Raw genomic sequence first — 21,919 nt, 5'->3', positions numbered from 1 at the left:
AGTTGTAAAATCATAATCTAGAACATAAAGACACAACTAAGCCACAGAAAAAGGAAAAGAATATATCTGTATTGTAATAACAGAAGAAATTACAAAAATAAAATGAGTGTACAAAAAAGTATGACGCTAACGGCGTAAGCCAAAATACTCACACCTCAAATTTTAAAGTTTTTATGGGAGTGAGCATCATAAACTCGAACTGCTGTTGAGACTGTCATAACCTGAGGACCCCTGTATTCTTAAAACAGGAAAAGATATCGTTTTGTTGTTTTTTTTTTGTATTTTTCTGGAAAAGATATCGTTTTGATGATTTGAACATTTTCATTTAAAAATTTTAAATGTCCAATATAAAAGAGCCAAGTACTCAATTTTCTTTTTGCTTTTTTTCCCCATTCACTAAAAGAAAGATCAACTTCCTTTTAGAGGAAGCCTAACAGTTTTTCAAATTGAGAGAATTCCAATTTAAACAGTTGTTAGGCAGAGGAGTGAAAGAAGAGAGAAGAAATTACAAAACAAAGCAAAACAAAACACACAAAAAAAACCTTGTTTAGGTGTTTCTTCCTCCTTTTTAGTCTCCTCATCCTCTAAGCTGGGACTTTCCCGGGAAGAGTTGTCCTGTTGGCTAGAATTTTTCAATAGTACTGGATCAATTTGTGCTTTCAGGAGTGCAAGAGTCTCAGCCAACTCATTTCGATTTCTAAACAAGGGAAAAAATAAGACAACATAAAAATCTTTCTTCCATTCTAAAGAGCTTTCAGAATAATATGTATTAGAAATTTAAAAAAAGAAAAATACCTTAAAAATAAACAAATTACTGGTACAGCTAAATTGAAATAACCATTTAAATTTTAAAATTAAGTATCAGAAATGAAAACATTAAAATATACTGTTTTCCAAGAGGAATCTTAGTTTACTTATTCTTTGTATTGATTAGAATGGCATTGCAAATCTCTGGCAGAAAAAAATCAGTTAGGAACAAAATCAAAGTTTGATAATTTTTTTGAAGTACTGTATAATCTCTAGGTAGTACAAAATCAATGTAAACTTGCTTGAAGAAACATTTCTTTTTAACATAATGATTCAAGTTCTTGATTCATTGGAAATAAGCCTCTTTTCCACCTACAGAGAAATAACATTTGATACTGTTACAAAATTATGATCTGGGTCTTTCTAAGTAATGATGGCAAAAAGTCAACTGTAATTACACAGTTCAAAACCTGAGAATTTAGGTTACTGATGTTTGGTCAATTGTAATTTACAACTACAGAAAGGAAATTCATTTTGAATTAAAAATATAAGAAAATCCTAAATAAATAAGATCCTAATCTATATATTCTCTTTACTACCACAACCAAAGGTGTGATATGCTCAATTTAAATGCTACTTACAAACAAGAAAACTCAGTTGGATATTTTTCCTGCTCAGATAAAACAGTGTGTAACAGTGGGGGGAAAAAAAGCCTGGACCAAGAGTTGGAAAACAGAGTTCTGTTTCTGCCACTAATTAATCAACACTAGGAGCTTCCTATTTGTGTTCTCAAAGGATTCTGTATGCATCTCTAATTCTATGAAATTAGTATTAAAATAAAATTACTTAGTTTCTTATATGTCATGACATATATGCCCCTCTATCCTCCTACCCCTTTCTACCTCCATTTCAGCTGAACTCTACTGCGTGAGAACAGACAATGCCTCAAGAAGTAGGCTCTTAATATTTTTTTAAATAAATGAATAAAATCCCTGTTCCTAAACTAGATGGCTATGAGCCCACAGAGAGGTCATACATCTTCTACTGGGCCTCACCTTCCTTGTCTGTAAAATAAAAGACTAAATTCTCTTAGGTATTATTAAAGTGGCCTCCTAAGAAAAAGTAATAAAACTGCACTGATGGATATGTCCCAGAAATTAAAAAAGCAACCATTTGGTCATTGTGTATAGGAATGAATAAATATGTTTATACATAAGTATACCAAATAAAATGAAGAGTTAGAATTTTAATTCTCTAAGAGTAGAAAGTCAGAGTAGATGCTCTTCAAAGATCCTATCTGGTACTGCCTCCAATTCACAAAAAGAAAAACTAAGACCTAAAGATACTAAGTAAATTTATTTTTGGCAAAGTTCCTATCTCTTTTTTTTTTTTTAACTTTTTTTCTTTTAATTAATTAATTTATTTATTTATTCATTTTAGAAAGGAGAGAGAGGGAGAGAGAGAAAGAGAGGAGAGAAACAGAGAGAGAAGGGGGGAGGAGCAGGAAGCATCAACTCCCATATGTGCCTTGACCAGGCAAGCCCAGGGTTTTGAACCAGCGACCTCAGCATTTCCAGGTCGACGCTTTACCCACTGCGCCACCACAGGTCAGGCAAGTTCCTATCTCTTAACTTCATTACACCAACCTGCTCCTAAGGCTCTATCCATTTAATGTTACTACTTCTCATACTTCATAGAGAATTCCATATGTAATAAGTGCCTCAACTTATTTTATTTTATTTACAGAGTCAGAGAGAGGGACAGATAGGGACAGACAGACAGGAACGGAGAGAGATGAGAAGCATCAATCATCCGTTTTTCATTGCAACACCTTAATTGTTCATTGATTGCTTTCTCATATGTGCCTTGACCATGGGCCTTCAGCAGACAGAGTAACCCCTTGCTCAAGCTAGCAACCTTGGGTCCAAGCTGATGAACTTGGCTCAAACCAGATAAGTCCACGCTCAAACTGGCAACCTCAGGGTCTTGAACCTGGGTCCTAGGCATCCCAGTCCAATGCTCTATCCACTGTGCCACCACCTGGTCAGGCCTCAACCTATTATTTTTTGAGGTCATGCTGGGAACTGAAGAATATATTGAAGTTTTTCACCATACCTACTTTGAAAAGCTTCCAAACATTAGAAGAAAGTCAATATTGCTAGAAAATCTGTCAATTTAGCCTGACCAGGTGGTGGCACAGTGGATAGAGCGTCGGACTGGGATACGAAAGGACCCAGGTTCGAGACCCCGAGGTCGCCAGCTTGAGCGTGGGCTCATCTGGTTTGAGCAAAGAGCTCACCAGCTTCGACCCACGGTCGCTGGCTCCAGCAGGGGGTTACTCGGTCTGCTGAAGGCCCACGGTCAAGGCACATGTGAGAAAGCAATCAATGAACAACTAAGAAGTCGCAACACGCAACGAGAAACTGATGATTGATGCTTCTCATCTCTCTCCGTTCCTGTCTGTCTGCCCCTGTCTATCTCTGCCTCTGTAAAAAAAAAAAAAAAATCTGTCAATTTATTTCTAATACTCTAAGCAACAAAGGAATTTAGCAGAAAAATTATGGAAAAACTCTCTAAAAGGCTTATAACCTCATCACAGTGTTAAAATGAAAGCCTAATGTAATTATTATATGAAAACAAGAAAGCTACCCTTCTGGATTTTGCCTACTTTAATCTAACAATTATATTTAGTATGCAGAATAATTATTTAATTTTTAAATTTTTTCTCAGGAGAGAGTGCAAGTGCAGTCCCACACCACCACATATTATGCAGTTGAGTTACCCACATTTGGAAAATCACAGATATCAGCACTTTCGGTGTGCAATGGGTAAGTCTCACTCTGGGAAAACCACCTTCATGATCATGGTATCTCCCCTGCCAGGAAGTATGCTTGCTTGCTTGCTTGCTTGCTTGCTTGTTTATTTATTTATTTATTTATTTATTTATTTATTTATTTATTTATGACAGATAGACAGAGAGAGGGACAGATAGGGACAGACAGGCAAGATGGGAGAGAGATGAAAAGCATCAATTCTTTGTTGCAGCTCCTTAGTCTCCTTAGTTGTTCATTGATTGCTTTCTCATATGTGCCTTGATCAGAGGACTACAGCAGAGCAAGTGACCCCTTGCTCAAGCCAGTGACCTTAGGCTTCAAGCCAGGGACCTTTGGACTCCAGACCAGCAACCTTGGGCTCAAGCCAGAGACCCCGTGCTCAAGTCGACAACCTTGGGGTTTCAAACCTGGGTCCTCCACCTGCCAGTCCAATGCTCTGTCCACTGCGCCACCACCTGATCAGGCCTGAATAATTTTTTTTAAATCCTAAATTTCAAATTAGAGGGGATTTTTATAAAAACACATACAATACAGTATATTCAAATTATATTAATAATATTTTACCATTATCTATAGCAGGGGTCCCCAAACTACGGCCTGCGGGCCACATGCGGCCCCCTGAGGCCATTTATCTGGCCCCCACTGCACTTCCGGAAGGGGCACCTCTTTCATTGGTGGTCAGTGAGAGGAGCACATTGACCATCCCATTAGCCAAAAGCAGGCCCATAGTTCCCACTGAAATACTGGTCAGTTTGTTGATTTAAATTTACTTGTTCTTTTTTTTAAATATTGTATTTGTTCCCGTTTTGTTTTTTTACTTTAAAATAAGATATGTGCAGTGTGCATAGGGATTTGTTCATAGTTTTTTTTATAGTCCGGCCCTCCAACAGTCTGAGGGACAGTGAACTGGCCCCCTGTGTAAAAAGTTTGGGGACCCCTGATCTATAGGACCTTTAAGAGTAGATTATGGACTCCAAAAACAATTAAGTTGTTTTTTTCTCCCTTCTTCCAATGTGTTCTTTTCTCTAAAACATTTTTTCACTCAGGCATATTAAATCAGTTATGTCCCTCCAAAAGACCCTGCTCTCCTATAATGTCAGGTCTTTGTACTTCTGTTCTCTTAGCCTAGAATGTGATCCCCATGGCTAATGCCAATTCCTCTTTCCAAGGATAGAATGGAGAAATAAAAGTGGAATAGCCATACAAGGGACTATTATTTAGCCATACAAAGGAATGAAGTACAGATTCTTATTAAATAGATGAACCTTGAAAACACTAGGCTATCTGAAAAAAGCCAGACACAAAGACCACATGTTGAATGATTCATATATGAAATGTCTGGAATAGGCCAATTACAGAAACAGAAAGTAGACAGTGGCTGCCATGGGCTAGAAAAGGGAGAATGGTGAGCAACTGCTAGTGTATGGGGTACAGGGTTTCTTTGTGGGGTGTGAAAAACGTCCTGGAATTACAGAGGTTATGGCTGCACAACTTTGTGAATACAGTAAAAATTACGGAACTATATATATTTAAAAATATATGGTGGCTTGGACAGGAATGTAGCTGTGAAGGGGATGAGAAATGATCAAACACTACAAATATTTTGCATAGAAAGCTGACTGGATTTGCTAACAGGGTGGATATGAAGTGAAAGAAAAAGAAAGTCAAGAATGTACCTCTAAGACCATGGTTCCAAAAATTGAAAGGATGAGGTTGTTAGTAATAGAGATGGGAAAAACATGTTAAGGTGGGAAAAACAGTTTGGGGCAGATTGACTGATTTTAATTTAAATTTTTTTTAAGTGACAGGTGGGAGGCAGGGAGGCAGAGACAGACTCCCACATGTGCCCTGACCAGGATCCACCCAGCAAGCCCCCTACAGGGCGATGCTCTGCCCTTCCGGGTCCTATGCTCTGTTGCTTGGCAACCAGGCTATTTCAGCACCTGAGCCAGGCCATGGAGCCATCTTCAGCACCTGCCCAGGGCCAAATTGCTTGAACCATTTGAGACATGGCTGAAGGAGGGGAAGAGAGAGAGAGAGAGAGAGAGAGAGAGAGAAGGGGATTGGGGAAGGGTGAAAACGCAGATGGTCACTTCTCCTGTGTATCTTGACGAAGAATCAAACCCGAACCTCCACATACCGGGCCAACACTCTACTGCTGAGCCAGCCAGCCAGGGCCTGACTTAACAATTCTTAACACATTCTACATACTTTCTGTCTGTACATGGAGTTAATACAGATGTTGGTGAAATGGAACATACCACACTAATTATTATATAGTGGAATATAATTCTTCCTCAAGGTTCCTAACAAATCTAAGGGATGTTCGGAATTTAAGTTAGTGGTAGGGATTAAACCTTTCAGAGGCAACTGAATTGATAGTTCCATTCAACTAAAACATAAACAAACAAAAGCAAAACCAAGCAGAGGCATCATTTTCCTCCAAATATAGGTTAAGTATTTGGTTCTTCCATAGCATACTGAGATAATCACCATCAGAAATGACATTTATGACACTATATTATCATGTACCATTTCCCTATATCTTTCTTCTATAATATGGAGAGCTCCTGAAAGAATGGCATCATGTCTCTGCATCTCCAGAACACATACACTGTGAATACAGCAACTCTTTAGTAAATATTTGTAATATAAGCTTCCAGAGTCCACCAACAATTGTCCATCTTTTTCATATAGTTCCAAAATACTGAGTAGACATAAAAAAAAAAAGAAGATAACAACGTGGGGGCCAAGAAACTGAAGGAAGGCATTAATAAGTAACATCAAAAGCAGCAGTAGTATTAATAGAAGTTAATATTAGTGAGTGATTACTGTTTCAGGCACTACAAGAGTTTTCAAGAATTTTATATAAATTGGTTCATATAATTCCAGTGTAACCTGATTCAAAAGGTACTATTATTACCCCCATTTTATAAATGAGGAAAGTGAGGATACACAGAGAGGTACAGTATTCGCCTAAGGACACAACCGAAGTACAGTCTGACTTCAGAAACCATCTTCTTGATCACTGTGATACATTAGCAACATATGGTTTAGAATGTCTTGAAAGCATTTATAAGCATGTGAAAACTGCACATATGAATTCAGCTTTTTGAAAATGTCAATAAAAAATTTTAAAAATATTTTTGAAGTATAATTTACATACTTTGAAATGAACAGATCTTCATCAGCTTTGACAAACGCATACACCTGTGTCATCCACACCTCTATCAAAATAAGGAATATTGGCCCTGGCAGGTTGGCTCAGTGGTAGAGCATTGGCACAGTGTGTGAATGTACCAGGTTTAATTCCTGCTCGAGGCATATAGGAGAAGTACCCATCTATTTCTCCACGCTCCCCCCTTACCCTCCTGCAGCCTTTGCTCCATTGGAGCGAGATGGCCCCAGACACTGAGGATGGCTCATTTGGCCTACCTCTCAGGCACTAAGAAGAGCTTGGCTGCTGAGCAATGAAGCAATGCCCCAGATGGGCAGAGCATATCCCCCTAGTGGGCTTGCCGGGTGGATCCTGGTAGGGGCGCAGGTAAAAGTCAGTTTCTCTGCCTTCCCTCATCTCACTGAATAAAGAAAAAAAATACGGACTATCACTATCACCAGAGAAAATTCCCTCCTGCCCTGTCCTACTCAATCCCTCTCCTCTACCAAAAGGTAGAAGAAATCAGAGTTTTGATGTCCACAGGTCAATTAAGTTAATTCCAGAACTTATAATAAGTGGAATAAAACAAAATGTACTTTTTGGCTTATTTTTCATGACTCTTAACAGCTTTGAGACAAATACATACAGTTGCTGGCATCATAGGTCTTTTCTATTTATTGCTTATTAGTAATCCATGTATCAAAGCTATTATAAATAAAGAAGCTTATAGACATTATCATACAAGGCTGTTTGTAAACATGTTTCCATTTCTCGAAGAAAGGTAACTAGGAGCCCTGGCCGGTGACTCAGTAGATAGAGCACTGGCCTGCTGTATGGACATCCTGGGTTCTATTCCCAGTAAGGGCACATAGGAGAAACAACCATCTGCTTCTCTCCTTTCCCTCCCACAGCCAGTGGCTCAATTTGAGCATAGCCCCTGGTGCTGAGGATAGCTCAGGTGATTCTAGCATTAACTCCTGACAGGGGTTGCCAGGTAGATCCTGGTCAGGCCAAATGTGGGAGTCTGTCTCCCTATCACCTCTCCTCTCACTAGATAGATAGATAGATAGATAGATAGATAGATAGATAGATAGATAGATAGATAGATAGATAGACAGATAGATGATAGATAGATAAGATAGATAGATAGATAGGAATAAATATTAGATAATCCTAATAGAAAACTATACGTAATTAAGAACCAAATACTTTTCTTGTATTTTTGTCTAAAAATGGTTTTTGGGGATGCATATTAACAATGTATTATTATGGCTTCCTGAAGTACAAGATATATGTCCTGATATGGACCACATTGTTAAATATATTTACTTTTTGACAAATAATGAATTAAGTGCCTACTATGGGTACTGTACTAGATACTAGGCTATGTCCTGGAAATTCTCCAACCACACAAAGAAAGAATCACACCATCTTCAAAGATTATATTTGAGTAGAGAAGATATCAAGTAAGGAAAATACAATTAAATGTTAAAGATTCCATTAAAAAATACCTGACAATGCATTTCCATGATGAGCCATCTTGATCATCTTGCTCTTCTATGTACATTCTGACATTGTGATCTTGATCCAACTGGTACCAGTACATGAGGCCATCTTTGTCTCGACCAATTGGCTGGAGACGCATGGTATCAGCATCCTCCTCATTGATAATATTCTTGAATTTGAGATTGTCATCAAACTGACACTCGCAGAGATACTGGAAAATAGTCAGAACACAGCTTACAACACCCCACATAAATGTTTCTCCATTACAGTAATTGTAGTAAGTTCAACCACAGAACTGATTCAGGTACAGAACCAGAAAGAGCATGTTCAGCTTATTAATCCTTTACCATCCTCTCCTCTCATTTTTAAACCTGCTTAGATCAACTAAAAAAAGATAAATTTTTTTATTTTATTTTAGTATTAACATAAATTTATAGGTTTAAACAACCAATGACACAAAAAAACAAGTTACATTTCAAAAGTACTGAATCTGTTTGCCTTAAGTCATGCAAACTGTCTCATGGTATAAATTTTCAATGATTCCTTTTCCCTCAAAGCTTTTAAATGAACATTATTCTATTTATGGCTATCTGTTTTTGAAAGCCTGAGAGATATGCAGTTTTTAAGAAAGGTAGCCTCATTGATAGCTTCCTATAAAAAGATATCTACATGACTAAAAGAGGAACATTTTGTTGTATATTATTGACTGCTGACTAAATTTTTATATATGATTAGGGTATAAAGTCAGATTTTACCCCCGAGCCTCTCTGCCCAGACAGATAATTCATGAAGTTCCTATCCCCGTCTCCCCGTTTCTGCCTGTCTCATCTGCTCAGTAGTCTCTCTTCTGTGGAAAATATAAAGTCTACTGGAAAGTTCTGTCCATTTTTGGAATAAAACAAAATACAAATTTTTCTTACCTAACTTTATTAAATAATATAATTGCCATTATTATTAATGATTTCTTGCCAGCATGACGGTAATTTGTTTATCCCATTTTTGAAAAATATTTTATCTTTTGATGTGAAAAATTGAACCAGTGCTTGTTTGATATCTTCTTCATTTTTGAATTTTTTGCCCTTCAAAAAATTTTGTAAGGCCTGACCAGGCAGTGGCGCAGTGGATAGAGCGTCGGACTGGGATGCGGAAGGACCCAGGTTCGAGACCCCAGGATAGCCAGCTTGAGCGTGGGCTCATCTGGCTTGAGCAAAAAAACTCACCAGCTTGGACCCAAGGTCACTGGCTCGAGCGGGGTTTACTCAATCTGCTGAAGGCCCGTGGTCATAGCACATATGAGAAAGTAATAAATGAACAACTACGGTGTTGCAACGAAAAACTGATGATTGATGCTTCTCATCTCTCTCCGTTCCTGCCTGTCTGTCCCTATCTATCCCTCTATCTGACTCTCTCTCTGTTCCTGTAAAAAAGAAAAAATTTAAAAGTTAAAAAAAATTTTTTTGTAAGGACAAAAACAAGTGATAGTCAGAGGGTGCTAAGTCCGGGGAATATGGTGGGTGCGACAGACAAGCTTCTGTAGCATTTCTTCTTTGTTGAAATTCGTAAAAATTATAGTGGCGTAAATGAACTTTATCAGTAGCCGTGGGTACACTATCGCTTCACACATAAAACTAATGTGAATCAACTTTTAGTTAATTTGCTATGTCAGTATGTATACATTAAGTGATAAAAATAGAGAGGCACACATGTGCCAAATAAACATGTGCTTACGTGTCGAAACTTGTGATAGAAAAGGACAGAACTTTCTAGTAGACCTTACACTTTATCCCTTCATTATGCTAGCATCCTACTAATAATTAGGGCCAATACTCTGAAATGGGTTCAGAAGAGAAAGGGAAACTCAAACTTGAAAATAAATCTACTCTGAGGAGACCTATTTTAATCTAGTTGATTTGGTTATGTGGCATACCCCTAGTAATCTGAAAAACTATTAAATTACTAATTTAGTAAATCAGTAAAAGATTAACCACAGTTTACAGTATGTGTTAGCAATGATTGTGAAGGCTGAAAATAATGAATAAAATTAATCTAGGGCAACTGCTTGTCCATTCTACTATACTCCTACAAGCACAGATCATTAAACCCAGATATTACTTGTGCATTGAAACATAACCAAAAACGGTAATTTAAAGAATAGACTGTAGTAACACCAAAAAATAAATAAGAGGAGAAAAATCTATTGTCCTCTTACAATTAACAATAGAAATGTCTCTTTTCCAGTTATTTTTCCAATTCAACCAGGAGTCAAACTGAATTTTTAAATTAAAATAATTGTAACACATAGTAAACTTATTACCTTTAGGAGTGCTAGTTTGCATTCAACACTCATTTCACGATAGCCTTTCTTCTCCATCTCCCACGCCCAAGTGCTATTAAACTCTTGGCATATCTGTCAGACAAAGTTAATATCTTAATACATAAAAGTTTTATTTATATAGATGTTTTGTTGTATAATTATATTAACTGTTCTTGATAATATGTATTTATAAAAGACAAAATTGGTAACAATCTAATCCAATACTACCCTATAATGCATACTACTTAAATACACCAGAAATGTTTATTATTGACTGCTGACTAAATTTAAGGTTAAGTACAGATCTCTGCAGCTCTCTCCTCTGCTCTCAGATGTTTTATATACACTTTTGTGGCACATTTTTCCAAATGCAAGTAATTGTCTGATTCCATCTCTCCATATGGCCTGGAAGTTCCTGGAGGGCAAGCACAATAGTTTATTGATCTCTATGCCTAGAACCAAAGTAGGTTCAAAAAACATGCCAAACTGCAGGCATATTTTAAATCAAGCTACCCTCCAACTCAATGTTTTATTTAAGGGTAAAGATTCCACTACTGGGCATTTGAGACCTTCTATGATATGGCATAAACAAAAATTTGTAGACTTCTCTCCATAGTCAAGCATTCCAGGCAAACCAGAGCCACCTAACAAGCTGAGGAAAGAAGATTTGAATAACCATTCTTCTCAGTAACAGGGAGAAATGCCAGAGGTTCCATGACCTCTGTGAGCCAGTTTCTTCAGCAATAAAAGGGGAGCAAGAATAACACTGATCTTGCCTGACCAGCCGGTGGCACAGTGGATAAAGCGTTGGACTGGGACGCAGAGGACCCAGGTTTGTAAACCCCAAGGTCGCCAGCTTGAGCGCGGGCTCATCTGGTTTGAGCAAGGCTCACTAGCTTGAGCCCAAGGTCACCAGCTTTAGCAAGGGGTCACTCGCTCTGCTGTAGCCCCCCCTCACCAGTCAAGGCACATATGAGAAAGCAATCAATGAACAACTAAAGTGCCACAACAAAGAACTGATGCTTCTCATTTTTCTTCCTTCCTGCCTGTCCCTCTCTCTCTCTGTCTCTGACACACACACACACACACACACACACACACACACACACGAAGAATAACACTGATCTTAAAGGTTATGAAACAGTAATGGAAAATAATATAAAGTACCTAGCAACTTCAATAAAACCTGTCTTTATTGCCTTTAGTAGCTGGCTTTATCTTTGACATGGGGAATCCTTGGATATCATTCAGATTGAAAATTTTATTTCACACCTGTGAAACGTGAAATCGGGAGAGATTCATTTATCCAGTAAGTCCATAAATATTTACTGAGTACCTACTCTATGACAGGAACTAGTCAAGGAGCTGGGAAAGACAAACTGCCATCACGGAGGCAACATTCTGGAAGGTTGCTGAACAGGTGAAATTTTTAAAAATTCAATTAAAGACAAATGCTATATTGAAAATAAGATAATGTGATAGTTTGAATGCTACTTTGCATTAGGTGCTGAGGGAGAAACCTCATAAAAAGTTGGAATCTGACACAAAAAGTTGAGACATAACAGAGAAATGAGCCACAGCAGATCTGGAATAGTGATGTTCCAGCCAGAAGAAAGAAGCCTGCAGAGAGGCCTTAAAGTTTGGCATATCTGAAAAAAAAGAAAAGATCAGTCAGTGTAAATGAAGTAGAATAAGGGGGAAAGGAGCAGAAGATACAGTTAAAGAGGTAACCAAGGGCCAAATTATACAGGCCAGGGTAAGAAATTAAGATTTTATTTCAAAATTTGTTTCAAAAATGGCTGCTGTGTGAAAAAATGGACAGCAGAGGGGAAAGAATGGAAACTAAGAAACCAATTTTAAGAGATAATGATGACACAAACTATGGAGGCAGCAGTGAGAACAGAAAGATGTAGACAGCTGTATTTTGGAGGCAGAACCATCAGGACTTTTGATACAACAGATGTGGATGAAGGGTGACTGGAAAGAAAACCCAAAGGTGACATCTAGATTCCTTGGCTTAAACAAATGGAAAAATAAAAGTAATTTTTACTTAGATAGTAGAATACCTGAGAGAAGAAAGTTAAAAAGAGATCTTCTTTGTACCAAATAAGATTGAGGCATATATAAGATCTAAGAAGCATCTTGCTCAAAGTTACTGAGCCGAAACTTCTGGTTCATAGATCTTTCCACTGGATCTTTTCAAACCTGAATCAAGAAGAATTTTATGTCTGAGAACTTACAAGTCCTCTCATCTTCATATCCTTAATCTGTAACAATGCATGAGACATACAGAAAGCATGAAACAAATATATGATGAATAAACAGGATCTTTTCAAACCTGAATCAAGAAGAATTTTATGTCTGAGAACTTACAAGTCCTCTCATCTTCATATCCCTAATCTGTAACAATGCATGAGACATACAGAAAGCATGAAACAAATATATGATGAATAAACAAAAGACACACAAAAATAATTTTTATCTTATTTTTAAAGTCTTTTGACCCTGGCCAGTTGGCTAAGTAGTTAAGTGTGGCTCAGTGTGTGTATGTACTGGGTTCGATTCCCAGTCAGGGCACACAGGAGAAGCAACCATCTACTTCTCTACCCCTTGCCCTCTCCCCGGTCTCACTCTCTTCCTCTTCCACAACCATGGCTCAGTTGGTTTAAGTGCATCGCCCCCAGCGCTGAGGATGGTTCTGTGGAGCCTCTGCTTCAGATGCTAAAAATAGCTCGTTTGCAAGCATGGCCCAAGATGGGTAGAGCATCAGCCCCCTGATGGGGGTTGCCAGGTGGATCCTGGTCAGGACACATGCAGGAATCTGTCCTTCTATCTCCCCTCCTCTCACTTGGAAAAGGAAGAAAAAAATAAGTCTTTAAAGCTTAACCACTAATAATTTCTATAGTCAAGAAAACACACCTCAAAGTATATTAAAATTCTTACTAGAATAATAACAGTTAGCATTTATTGCAGGTTTACTATGTGCTTTAAAATATTAACCCAGTCAATTCTCACAAGCGTTAGATCGCTGCACTGCTGTCCTCAGGATAGTATGTGCTTTATCCAAAAAAATGAAATAGGGCGCTGGCCAGCTGTCTAAGTGGTGGAGCGTTGGCCCAGCATGTGGATGTCCTGGGTTCGATACCCGGTCAGGGCACACAGGAGAAGCACCAATCTGCTTCTCCACCCCTCCACTGCTTACTTCTCTCTCTCTCCTCCTCCTCTCCTGCAGCCATGGCTTGATTAGAGCGAGTTGGCCCTGGGCACTAAAGATGGCCCCATGGCCTCAGGCGCTAAAAAAAATGGCCCCAGTTGCAACAGAGCCATGGCCCCAGATAGACAGAACACCACCCCCTAATGGGCTTGACAGGTGGGGCATGTGCAGGAATCTGTCTCTGCCTCCTTCCTCTCACTAAAATTAAATTTAAAAAAAAAAGGAATTACTATCTTTAGTCATTTGCAGTGAAATCAGTATATATTTAAGATATCAAGTCAGTTGTCACCAACAGAGCTGTAGACAAAGGCTAGACTGAGAATTATAAATCATCTAGCTCCCTTTTTTTTTAATTTTTATTTTTAATCTTTAATTTTTTTTTTGCATTTTTTTTTTTTTGCCATTTTCTGAAGCTGGAAACAGGGAGAGACAGTCCGACAGACTCTCACATGCGCCCGACCGGGATCCACCCGGCACGCCCACCATGGGGCGACGCTCTGCCCACCAGGGGGCGATGCTCTGCCCATCCTGGGCGTTGCCATGTTGCGACCAGAGCCACTCTAGCGCCTGAGGCAGAGGCCACAGAGCCATCCCCAGCACCCGGGCCATCTTTGCTCCAATGGAGCCTTGGCTGCGGGAGGGGAAGAGAGAGACAGAGAGGAAGGCACGGCGGAGGGGTGGAGAAGCAAATGGGCGCTTCTCCTGTGTGCCCTCGCCGGGAATCGAACCCGGGTCCTCTGCACGCTAGGCCGATGCTCTACCGCTGAGCCAGCCGGCCAGGGCAATTTTTAAATTTTTTACAGGAACAGAGAGAGAGTCAGATAGAGGCATAGATAGGGACAGACAGACAAGAACGGAGAGAGATGAGAAGCATCAATCATCAGTTTTTCGTTGCAACACCGTAGTTGTTCATTGATTGCTTTCTCATATGTGCAATGACCGCGGGCCTTCAGCAGACTGAGTAACCCCCTGCTCGAGCCAGTGACCTTGGGTCCATACTAGTGAGCTCTCAAGTCAGATGAGCCCACGCTCAAGCTGGCAACCCTGGGGGTCTCGAACCTGGGTCCTTCCGCATCCCAGTCCGACGTTCTATCCACTGCGCCACTGCCTGGTCAGGCTAGCTCCCTTATTTATACTCATTTTACACCTCACCAAGTCTCCCTGATCTAATATTTAAATATGTCCAACTGTTTTATATATAATATTCTTTCTAGAGAACTAGAACAGAAAATTAACTAGCATATTAAGTACTGGGAGGGCAAAGATGAATCAACTAATAGTCTCAACTCTAAGAAAGTCAGAATTAAGAGACAGAGACAAAGTCATGTAAACAAGTAGTTAGTGAGTTATCTACAAACTAAGTAGCTGACATAATTATAAACTACTATGAAAATACAGAGGAGAGAAACACTAATTCAGCTTATAGCTGAGGGAAATTAAAGGAGGTTTTACTCAATTGGTGACATTTATGCCTACGACCTGAAGGATGAATGAAATTTTACCAAACAAGGAGGTAAAGAGCATTTCGGGAAGGAAGAAAACAGAATCTGCAAAGCACTGAGAATGTGAGTGATGATGTGCGTGGCAATGTGAAGGTGAATAGAGGAGCTCTGGATCTTGAGTGCTTGGTGCTGGGAGTGGGCAGAGACAAGGCTGCAAAGGAAAGCAGTGAACAAGACTATGAAAAAGTAGGTCATGGCCTATAAATATGAGGACTCAACATGCATTTGCAAGTACTGATGGAAAATAGTTTTGCTGCACTGTGCAAGACAGAGGAGGATAAATTTTGAGGCTGACACCAACTAAAGCCTGTTTTGCAACAATTCAAGAGAAAGTTGATGAAGCGTAAGCTAGCCTTGGCAGAGGATACTCAAGAAAAGGGGAGATTCTGATTGTCAGTATACTTATCTTACAAAGGCCGTAACAAGTTTTATGTTTAATATATGGTTTTACTATTTACAATAGAACAGCGGTTCTCAACCTGTGGGTCGCGACCCTGGTGGGGGTCGAACGACCAAAACACAGGGGTCGCAACCCACAGGTTGAGAACCGCTGCAATAGAACTTTCTCATATGTTATTTCATTAGAGGTGGATAGCCTATAAAACTACAAGAGTTTTTAAAGCAAAAGAAAGTTTGATTCATCTTTCCATTTTCTACAGTACCTACAGAGTACAGGGCCTTGCTGATAGTGGCTACTCACTAATATTGACTATATCTATGTTCTCTGGTATAACTACAGAAAAAATTTACTATTATGATGGGATATAGAAGAAAATATAAGAATATATTTGCCCTGGCCAGGTAGCACAAGTGGTAGAGCATCGTCCTGATATGTCCAGTTTGTGAGTTCAATCCCCAGTCAGGGTACATATAAGAATCAACCAATAAATACGTAAATAAATAGAACAAATCACTGTTTCTCTATCTCTATTCCTCTCTCTAAAACAATTTTTTAAAAAAGCCTTCCAGGCTATAGAGAAAAGATGTTTCTTTAATTCCTTAACAAATAACATACAGGAAATATTTCCATAGTAAGTTTTCTCAAGCGACATGGTTTTGAAAATCAAAAGAACACCAAAATCCCAACAACCAACCAGAACACAGGCAAGAATTAATTAATCAGTCCACTACACAAACTGTTATCAGGAACTTACTGTGCGCCAGACACTGTGCCTGATACCAGGATAAGTAAGATACTATAATTCCTGCTAAAGGAACTCAGGATTAGTGGGATAGGCAGCTGAAATCTCAGTTAACCTATAAATTGGGCACATTTATACATGTCAAAAATTTGAAAAACTATTCTCAAAAGTAGTGTGTGCTGAAGTCTTAGTCAAGGAAAAGGTTCCCTGAAAGTATCTGACCCTAAAGACCTAAGTCTAGCAAGAAAAATAAAATCTCTATCATAGCTGCTCTATATTTACAGGTACGATTAACCATATACCTAAAATACATCTAAATGGAAAGAAATGTAAGTACCTCCTTCCAAGTAATCTGCTTTACATCACTCATCTAGATATAAAGGGCAATAAAGCTTTAGTATCAAATGAGTTGAGAGTCAATTCCTGGCTCTCCCTACCATCAGTGTGATCTTAAGTTGTCAATTATCTCTCTGAATTTCAGGGTCTTCATCTGTGAAACGGAGGTTTTGTTACTAGTGAACGAGACAAGATAAAGAAGATGCCTATCAGATACTCCCTGTGCCATAGCTCCTTTATATAAATGTAAAGCTGAAAATGGTTCTAGAAAACTTACCACAAGAACTGACTGGAACATGAGGAGAGAGAGAAGAAATTAAGAGTAGCAGGAAGTAGATCACTGTTCTTGAAACATGTATATAAACATTGTTTCATGACACTTTTGTTTCAAATATATATAAATATAATAAACATGTCTAAGATTTCAATAAAATCACTCATGATTGATTTTAATAAAATCATTAGTGATTGATTTAATTCCCTACTTCCATTTTCTGGGTGATAACCATATGTTACACTAAATGGCTTGCCTTGTAATAATGCTCTGTATTCAATATTATAGTGATTATATTGAAGTTAAGATTACTGCTAGAGAAAATTCCCTGTTGTGTTTTTATAAATGTTATTGTGGAAATATATATACATGATAAAAATATAATTTGCCATTTAACCATAAAGTGTATAATTCAGTGGCATTAATGACATTCACAATTTGGATAACCGTTACCACTTATTTCCAAAACTTTTTGATCACCCAAACATAAACTCTAACCATTAAGCATTAGTAACTACTCATTGTCTTCCTACCCTGCAGCACCTGATAATCTATAATCTACTTTTCTATCTCAGTGTATTTGCCTATTTTAGATAATTCATGTAAGTGGACTAATTCTAATTGTAGTTTTGTGTCTGCCTTCCTTCACTTAATGTTTTCAAGGTTTACCCATGTTGTAGCACATATAGGAACTTCACTCTCTTTTAGGAATGAAAAGTATTGTATTTTAAGAATATACTACATTTTGTTTTGTCCACTTAACTGTCAATGGACACCTTGGTTTTTTTTCAACCTTTTGGCTATTATAAATTATGTTGCAATAAACATTTGGCATACAAATAACTGTTTTCAATTCTTTTGAATACATAGTTAGGTGTGGAACTCTGAGTTCTACAGCAATTCTATGTTTAGCTTTTTGAAAAACTGCCAAACTTTTTCAAAGTAGCTGCACCATTTTGCATTCCCATCAGGAATATATGAGGCCTTTGAATGTATCTACAACCATACCAACACTAATTATTTTCCTTTTTTTAAGATTATAGTCATCCTAGCCTGATCAGGTGGCAGCGCAGTGAATAGAGTGTTGGCCTGGGATGTTGAGGACCCAGGTTTGAAACCCCAAGGTCTCCAGCTTGAGTGCAGGCTCATCCAGCTTGAGCATGGGTTGACCAGCTTAAGCGTGGGGTCACTGGCTTGAGCATGGGATCAGAGACATAACCCCATGGTTGCTGGTTTGAAGCCCAAGGTCACTGGCTTGAGAAAGGGGTCATCACTGGCTCAGCTGGAGCATCCCCTCCCCCAGTCAAGGCATATGTGAGAAAGCAATCAATAAACTAAGGTGCTGCTGAAAGCAATCAATAAACTAATGAGTTGATGCTGATGCTTCTCATCTCTCCCCCTTCCTGTCTGTCTGTCCCTGTCTATGCACCCCACTCTCTCTCACACTATTTAAAACAAAAACAACAAAGGCTATCCTAGCCCTGGCCGGTAGCACAGTGGACAGAATGTCGTCCCAAGCACCAAGATCATGGGCTTGATTCTGGGGTCACCAGCTCACGTCCCAGTTAGGGCTTCTACGGGAAGCAACCAATGGATACACAACTCAGTGGGAAAAGCGGATGCTTTTCTTTCTCTTAAATCTCCCCATCTTCCTTCTCTCCTCTCTCCTCTCTCTCAAAATCAATGGGGAAATAAATAGCCATCCTATTAGGTATAAAGTGATATCTCACTGTAGTTTTCATTTGCATTTCCCCAATGACTAGTGATGCTAAGCATCTTTTTATGTGCTAATTTTTTTTTCTTTTTTAAAGATTTTATTTATTCATTTTACTGAGGGGAAAGAGAGAGAAAAAGAGAGAAAGAAGAGAAGCAGGAAGCATCAACTCTCATATGTGCCTGACACGCAAGCCCAGAGTTTTGAACTGGCAACCTAAGCATTCTAGGTCGACGCTTAATTCACTGCGCCACCACAGGCCAGGCATGTGCTAATTTATTAATCTTTGTATATAATTGGAGAAATGTCTACTTAAAACTTTTGCTCATTTTTAAATTGGGTTTCCTTCCTATTGTTGGCCTTTAGGAGTTCCTTATATAGTCTGGATATTATATTTTTGTTATATGACATAAATATTTTCTCCCATTCTCTAGTCTTTTCTCTTTCTTCATAATGTCCTTTGATGCACAAGTTTTTAATTTTATAAAGTCCAATTTATCATTTTTTCTCTTGTTGCTCACATGTTTGATGTCAAATCTAAAAATCTATTGCCAAATCCAAGGTCAAGAAGATTTATTCTAAGAGGTTTTAGCACTTTTACTTTGGCTGTTGATTTAATTTTTGCATATGGTATGAGGTAGAGTGCTGATTTTGCAAGTTGTTACATTTCAACAAATGTATTTTCTTTTTTTGTGTGTGATAGAAAGAGAGAGAGAGTTAGAGAGAGGGACAGATAGGGACAGACAGGAAGGGAGAGAGATGAAAAGCAGCAATTCTTTGTTACGGTTCCTTAGTTGTTCATTGATTGATTTCTCATATGCGCCTTGACCAGGGGACTACAGCAGAGCGAGTGACCCCTTGCTTGAACCAGCGACATTGGGCTTCAAGCCAGCAACCTTTGGACTCAAGCCAGTGACCATGGGGTCATGTCTATGATCACACACTCAAGCCAGCAACCCCACGCTGAAGCAGGATGAGCCCATGCTCAAGCCAGCGACTCGGGGTTTTGAACCTGGGTCCTCCAAGTCCCAGTCTGACACACTATCCACTGCACCACTGTCTGGTATTTTTACACTATAAGCAACAGTCAAAATAAGTCTTAAAAATACTACAATAAGTACTCAATAAATCATTTTCTTCCAACTAATGAATGAGGAACGGGGTGTCCTGAGCCAGAGAAAAGATGTGAGGTGGGGCTGGATTTGAGGCAACTGCAGCATGGGACTGAGATGAGACGAGGGGCCAGGATGAGTCTCCACCACACATAAGGCGAGCATTGAGGCAAATACAGAGTGAGAGGCAAGCAGCAATCGGTGGTGAGGTCGTGGGGTCTAGGGCAAGGCAAACACAAGTGGCAGGGCTGGGGGAAATTGGGTTAGTGATGGGGGGGGCATGCATGAGATGAGATGGGGGAAGGAGCAGCTACAGCCAGCCTGTGAGAAGCAGAAAAGGGTGCCAGGAATGTTCTGGGGTACATGTCTCAGGTGTCAATATAAGTGAGCAATTCCTGTGGGGTCACTTTTGGGAGCTGAACCTCCAGATGGAGCCTGGGATTTGGGAGTGCACTACTTCTGGTCCCAGTTTATTAGAGCATTGCAGGGTCCAACCTCACAGGCTCTAAGGAGGTGAACCCAAGGCTTGAGCTTAGATCTTTCAGCAATATATGTTCTAAGCTATAAAGATGAGAAATTTTATAAGTGACAAAACTAAGACCGTGAAAGATTACCAGAAAGGGGACCTGGCCCTCAGCACGTTTGCCTTGGGCTGGCCAGTAGTGTGTTCTTGACTTCATGCAGGAAAGATTTCACGACACAAATCCAAGTGAATCTGGGAGTATGCTTATTAAAGCTAGGGACAGTGAAACAAGGAAGGGCTTAGGATAGAAGCAATAGGAAAGAGCTTAGGGGGGGCTGTTTTGGCTCACTAAGAAGTCAGAGAAAAGGGGGCCTTGGAGACAGATTCAGAGAAGTAGTCCGGACAAGCTGCTGCCCATTGCTCCCCCGGTTTCAAGTCTTGCAGGGACCCTTAGAGCTTAGAAGATGCACGTCTGTGGGGTAAGAGAGGGAAAGGAAAGGCTCAGGAGTGCTCCTGGGAGAAAAAGCACATGCCTCAATATATCTTATATGCTCTGTCCTCTCATTTTTAAGTCAGACAAGAATCAAGACATGTATATACACCATCAACATAATACTTTTTAATGTGTTCCTAAAGTTTTTATTACATAGGGACTTTTAGTTATTAGGAGGTTCTATTTTTATTTCCCAGGCTTATCTGCTTAGCTCAAGCAATGAGAAATAACTTTAAATTGCTATTTTTATGTAATTTCTTTCAAAACACACTAATAACACTGGGAACAATTATTTTTAATTTTCTGTTGCATGAGGTTTTAGAACTTTTTCTATATATTTCTGCATCGCTGATTCCAAATCTGAAATCCATTTTTTGGTGCATGCTCTAGTTTTTATGGAATTTTAATTTCCTTTTGTTACAGTTAATGGCATGCACTGGTTTAAAGGGCAACGACTCTTGGATTCAACATAACCACAGGCAATTCATATTTTACAAACACCACTTTTACATAATTGTAGTTGTTTTTAAATGTAAAAAATTATTATCTGATAAAAAACACCCTCTTATTTTGTTTTCAGGTTGAATCATGGCTTCTTGGAGTAGGCGTAAATGTAAGAATAGTCCTGACACTTTCGGTTATGTATGTGGCTGTTATACACTTCAACGTCAAAGGCTCAATATTTCATCATTTGTGACACATGCATATATTGCCTATTTTCAAGTTCCCCTTGGCAATCAATACAAGAATTGGGCTCCTCATATTGTGTGTCATAATTGTGAGGAAATGCTTTGTGATTGGACAAAAGGAAAACATAAAGGAATGCCTTTTGATATTCCTATGGTTTGGCGCGAACCTAAGGACCACAGCAGTGACTGTTATTTCTGTCTGATCCATACAAAGGGCATCGGCAAGAAAAAACAGCGTATGATCACATATCCTAATATTCCTTCAGCAATACGACCTATCCCACACTCTGAGACACTCCCGGTTCCAGTTTTCAATGGTTTTATTTCTTTCTTTTTTTTTTTTTTTTTTTCCTTCATTTTTCTGAAGCTGGAAATAGGGAGAGACAGTCAGACAGACTCCCGCATGCGCCCGACCGGGATCC

General features: G+C 39.0%; 1 protein-coding gene and 1 non-coding gene across 4 annotated transcripts in view; both read right to left on the bottom strand.

The window, feature by feature from the left end:
• Window positions 1-21,919, bottom strand: part of RSF1 (remodeling and spacing factor 1) — a 187,945-nt gene that overhangs the window by 73,590 nt on the left and 92,436 nt on the right. For all 3 annotated transcript variants that reach the window (XM_066249494.1, XM_066249483.1, XM_066249500.1), the window contains exons 3-5: window positions 10,559-10,651; window positions 8,250-8,455; window positions 543-697 (exon numbers count right to left, since the gene is read on the bottom strand). In XM_066249494.1, the coding sequence (XP_066105591.1) occupies window positions 543-697; window positions 8,250-8,455; window positions 10,559-10,651 (454 nt within the window). The remainder of the gene's footprint in view (window positions 1-542; window positions 698-8,249; window positions 8,456-10,558; window positions 10,652-21,919) is intronic.
• LOC136321398 (U1 spliceosomal RNA) lies at window positions 3,477-3,636 on the bottom strand. Its single transcript, XR_010728653.1, has one exon. It is a non-coding gene; the product is annotated as a U1 spliceosomal RNA (small nuclear RNA).

The sequence above is a fragment of the Saccopteryx bilineata genome, chromosome 1 (genome assembly GCF_036850765.1).
Source record: "Saccopteryx bilineata isolate mSacBil1 chromosome 1, mSacBil1_pri_phased_curated, whole genome shotgun sequence".
Lineage (NCBI taxonomy): Eukaryota > Metazoa > Chordata > Mammalia > Chiroptera > Emballonuridae > Saccopteryx > Saccopteryx bilineata.
This window is presented reverse-complemented; position numbering and strand designations above follow the sequence as displayed.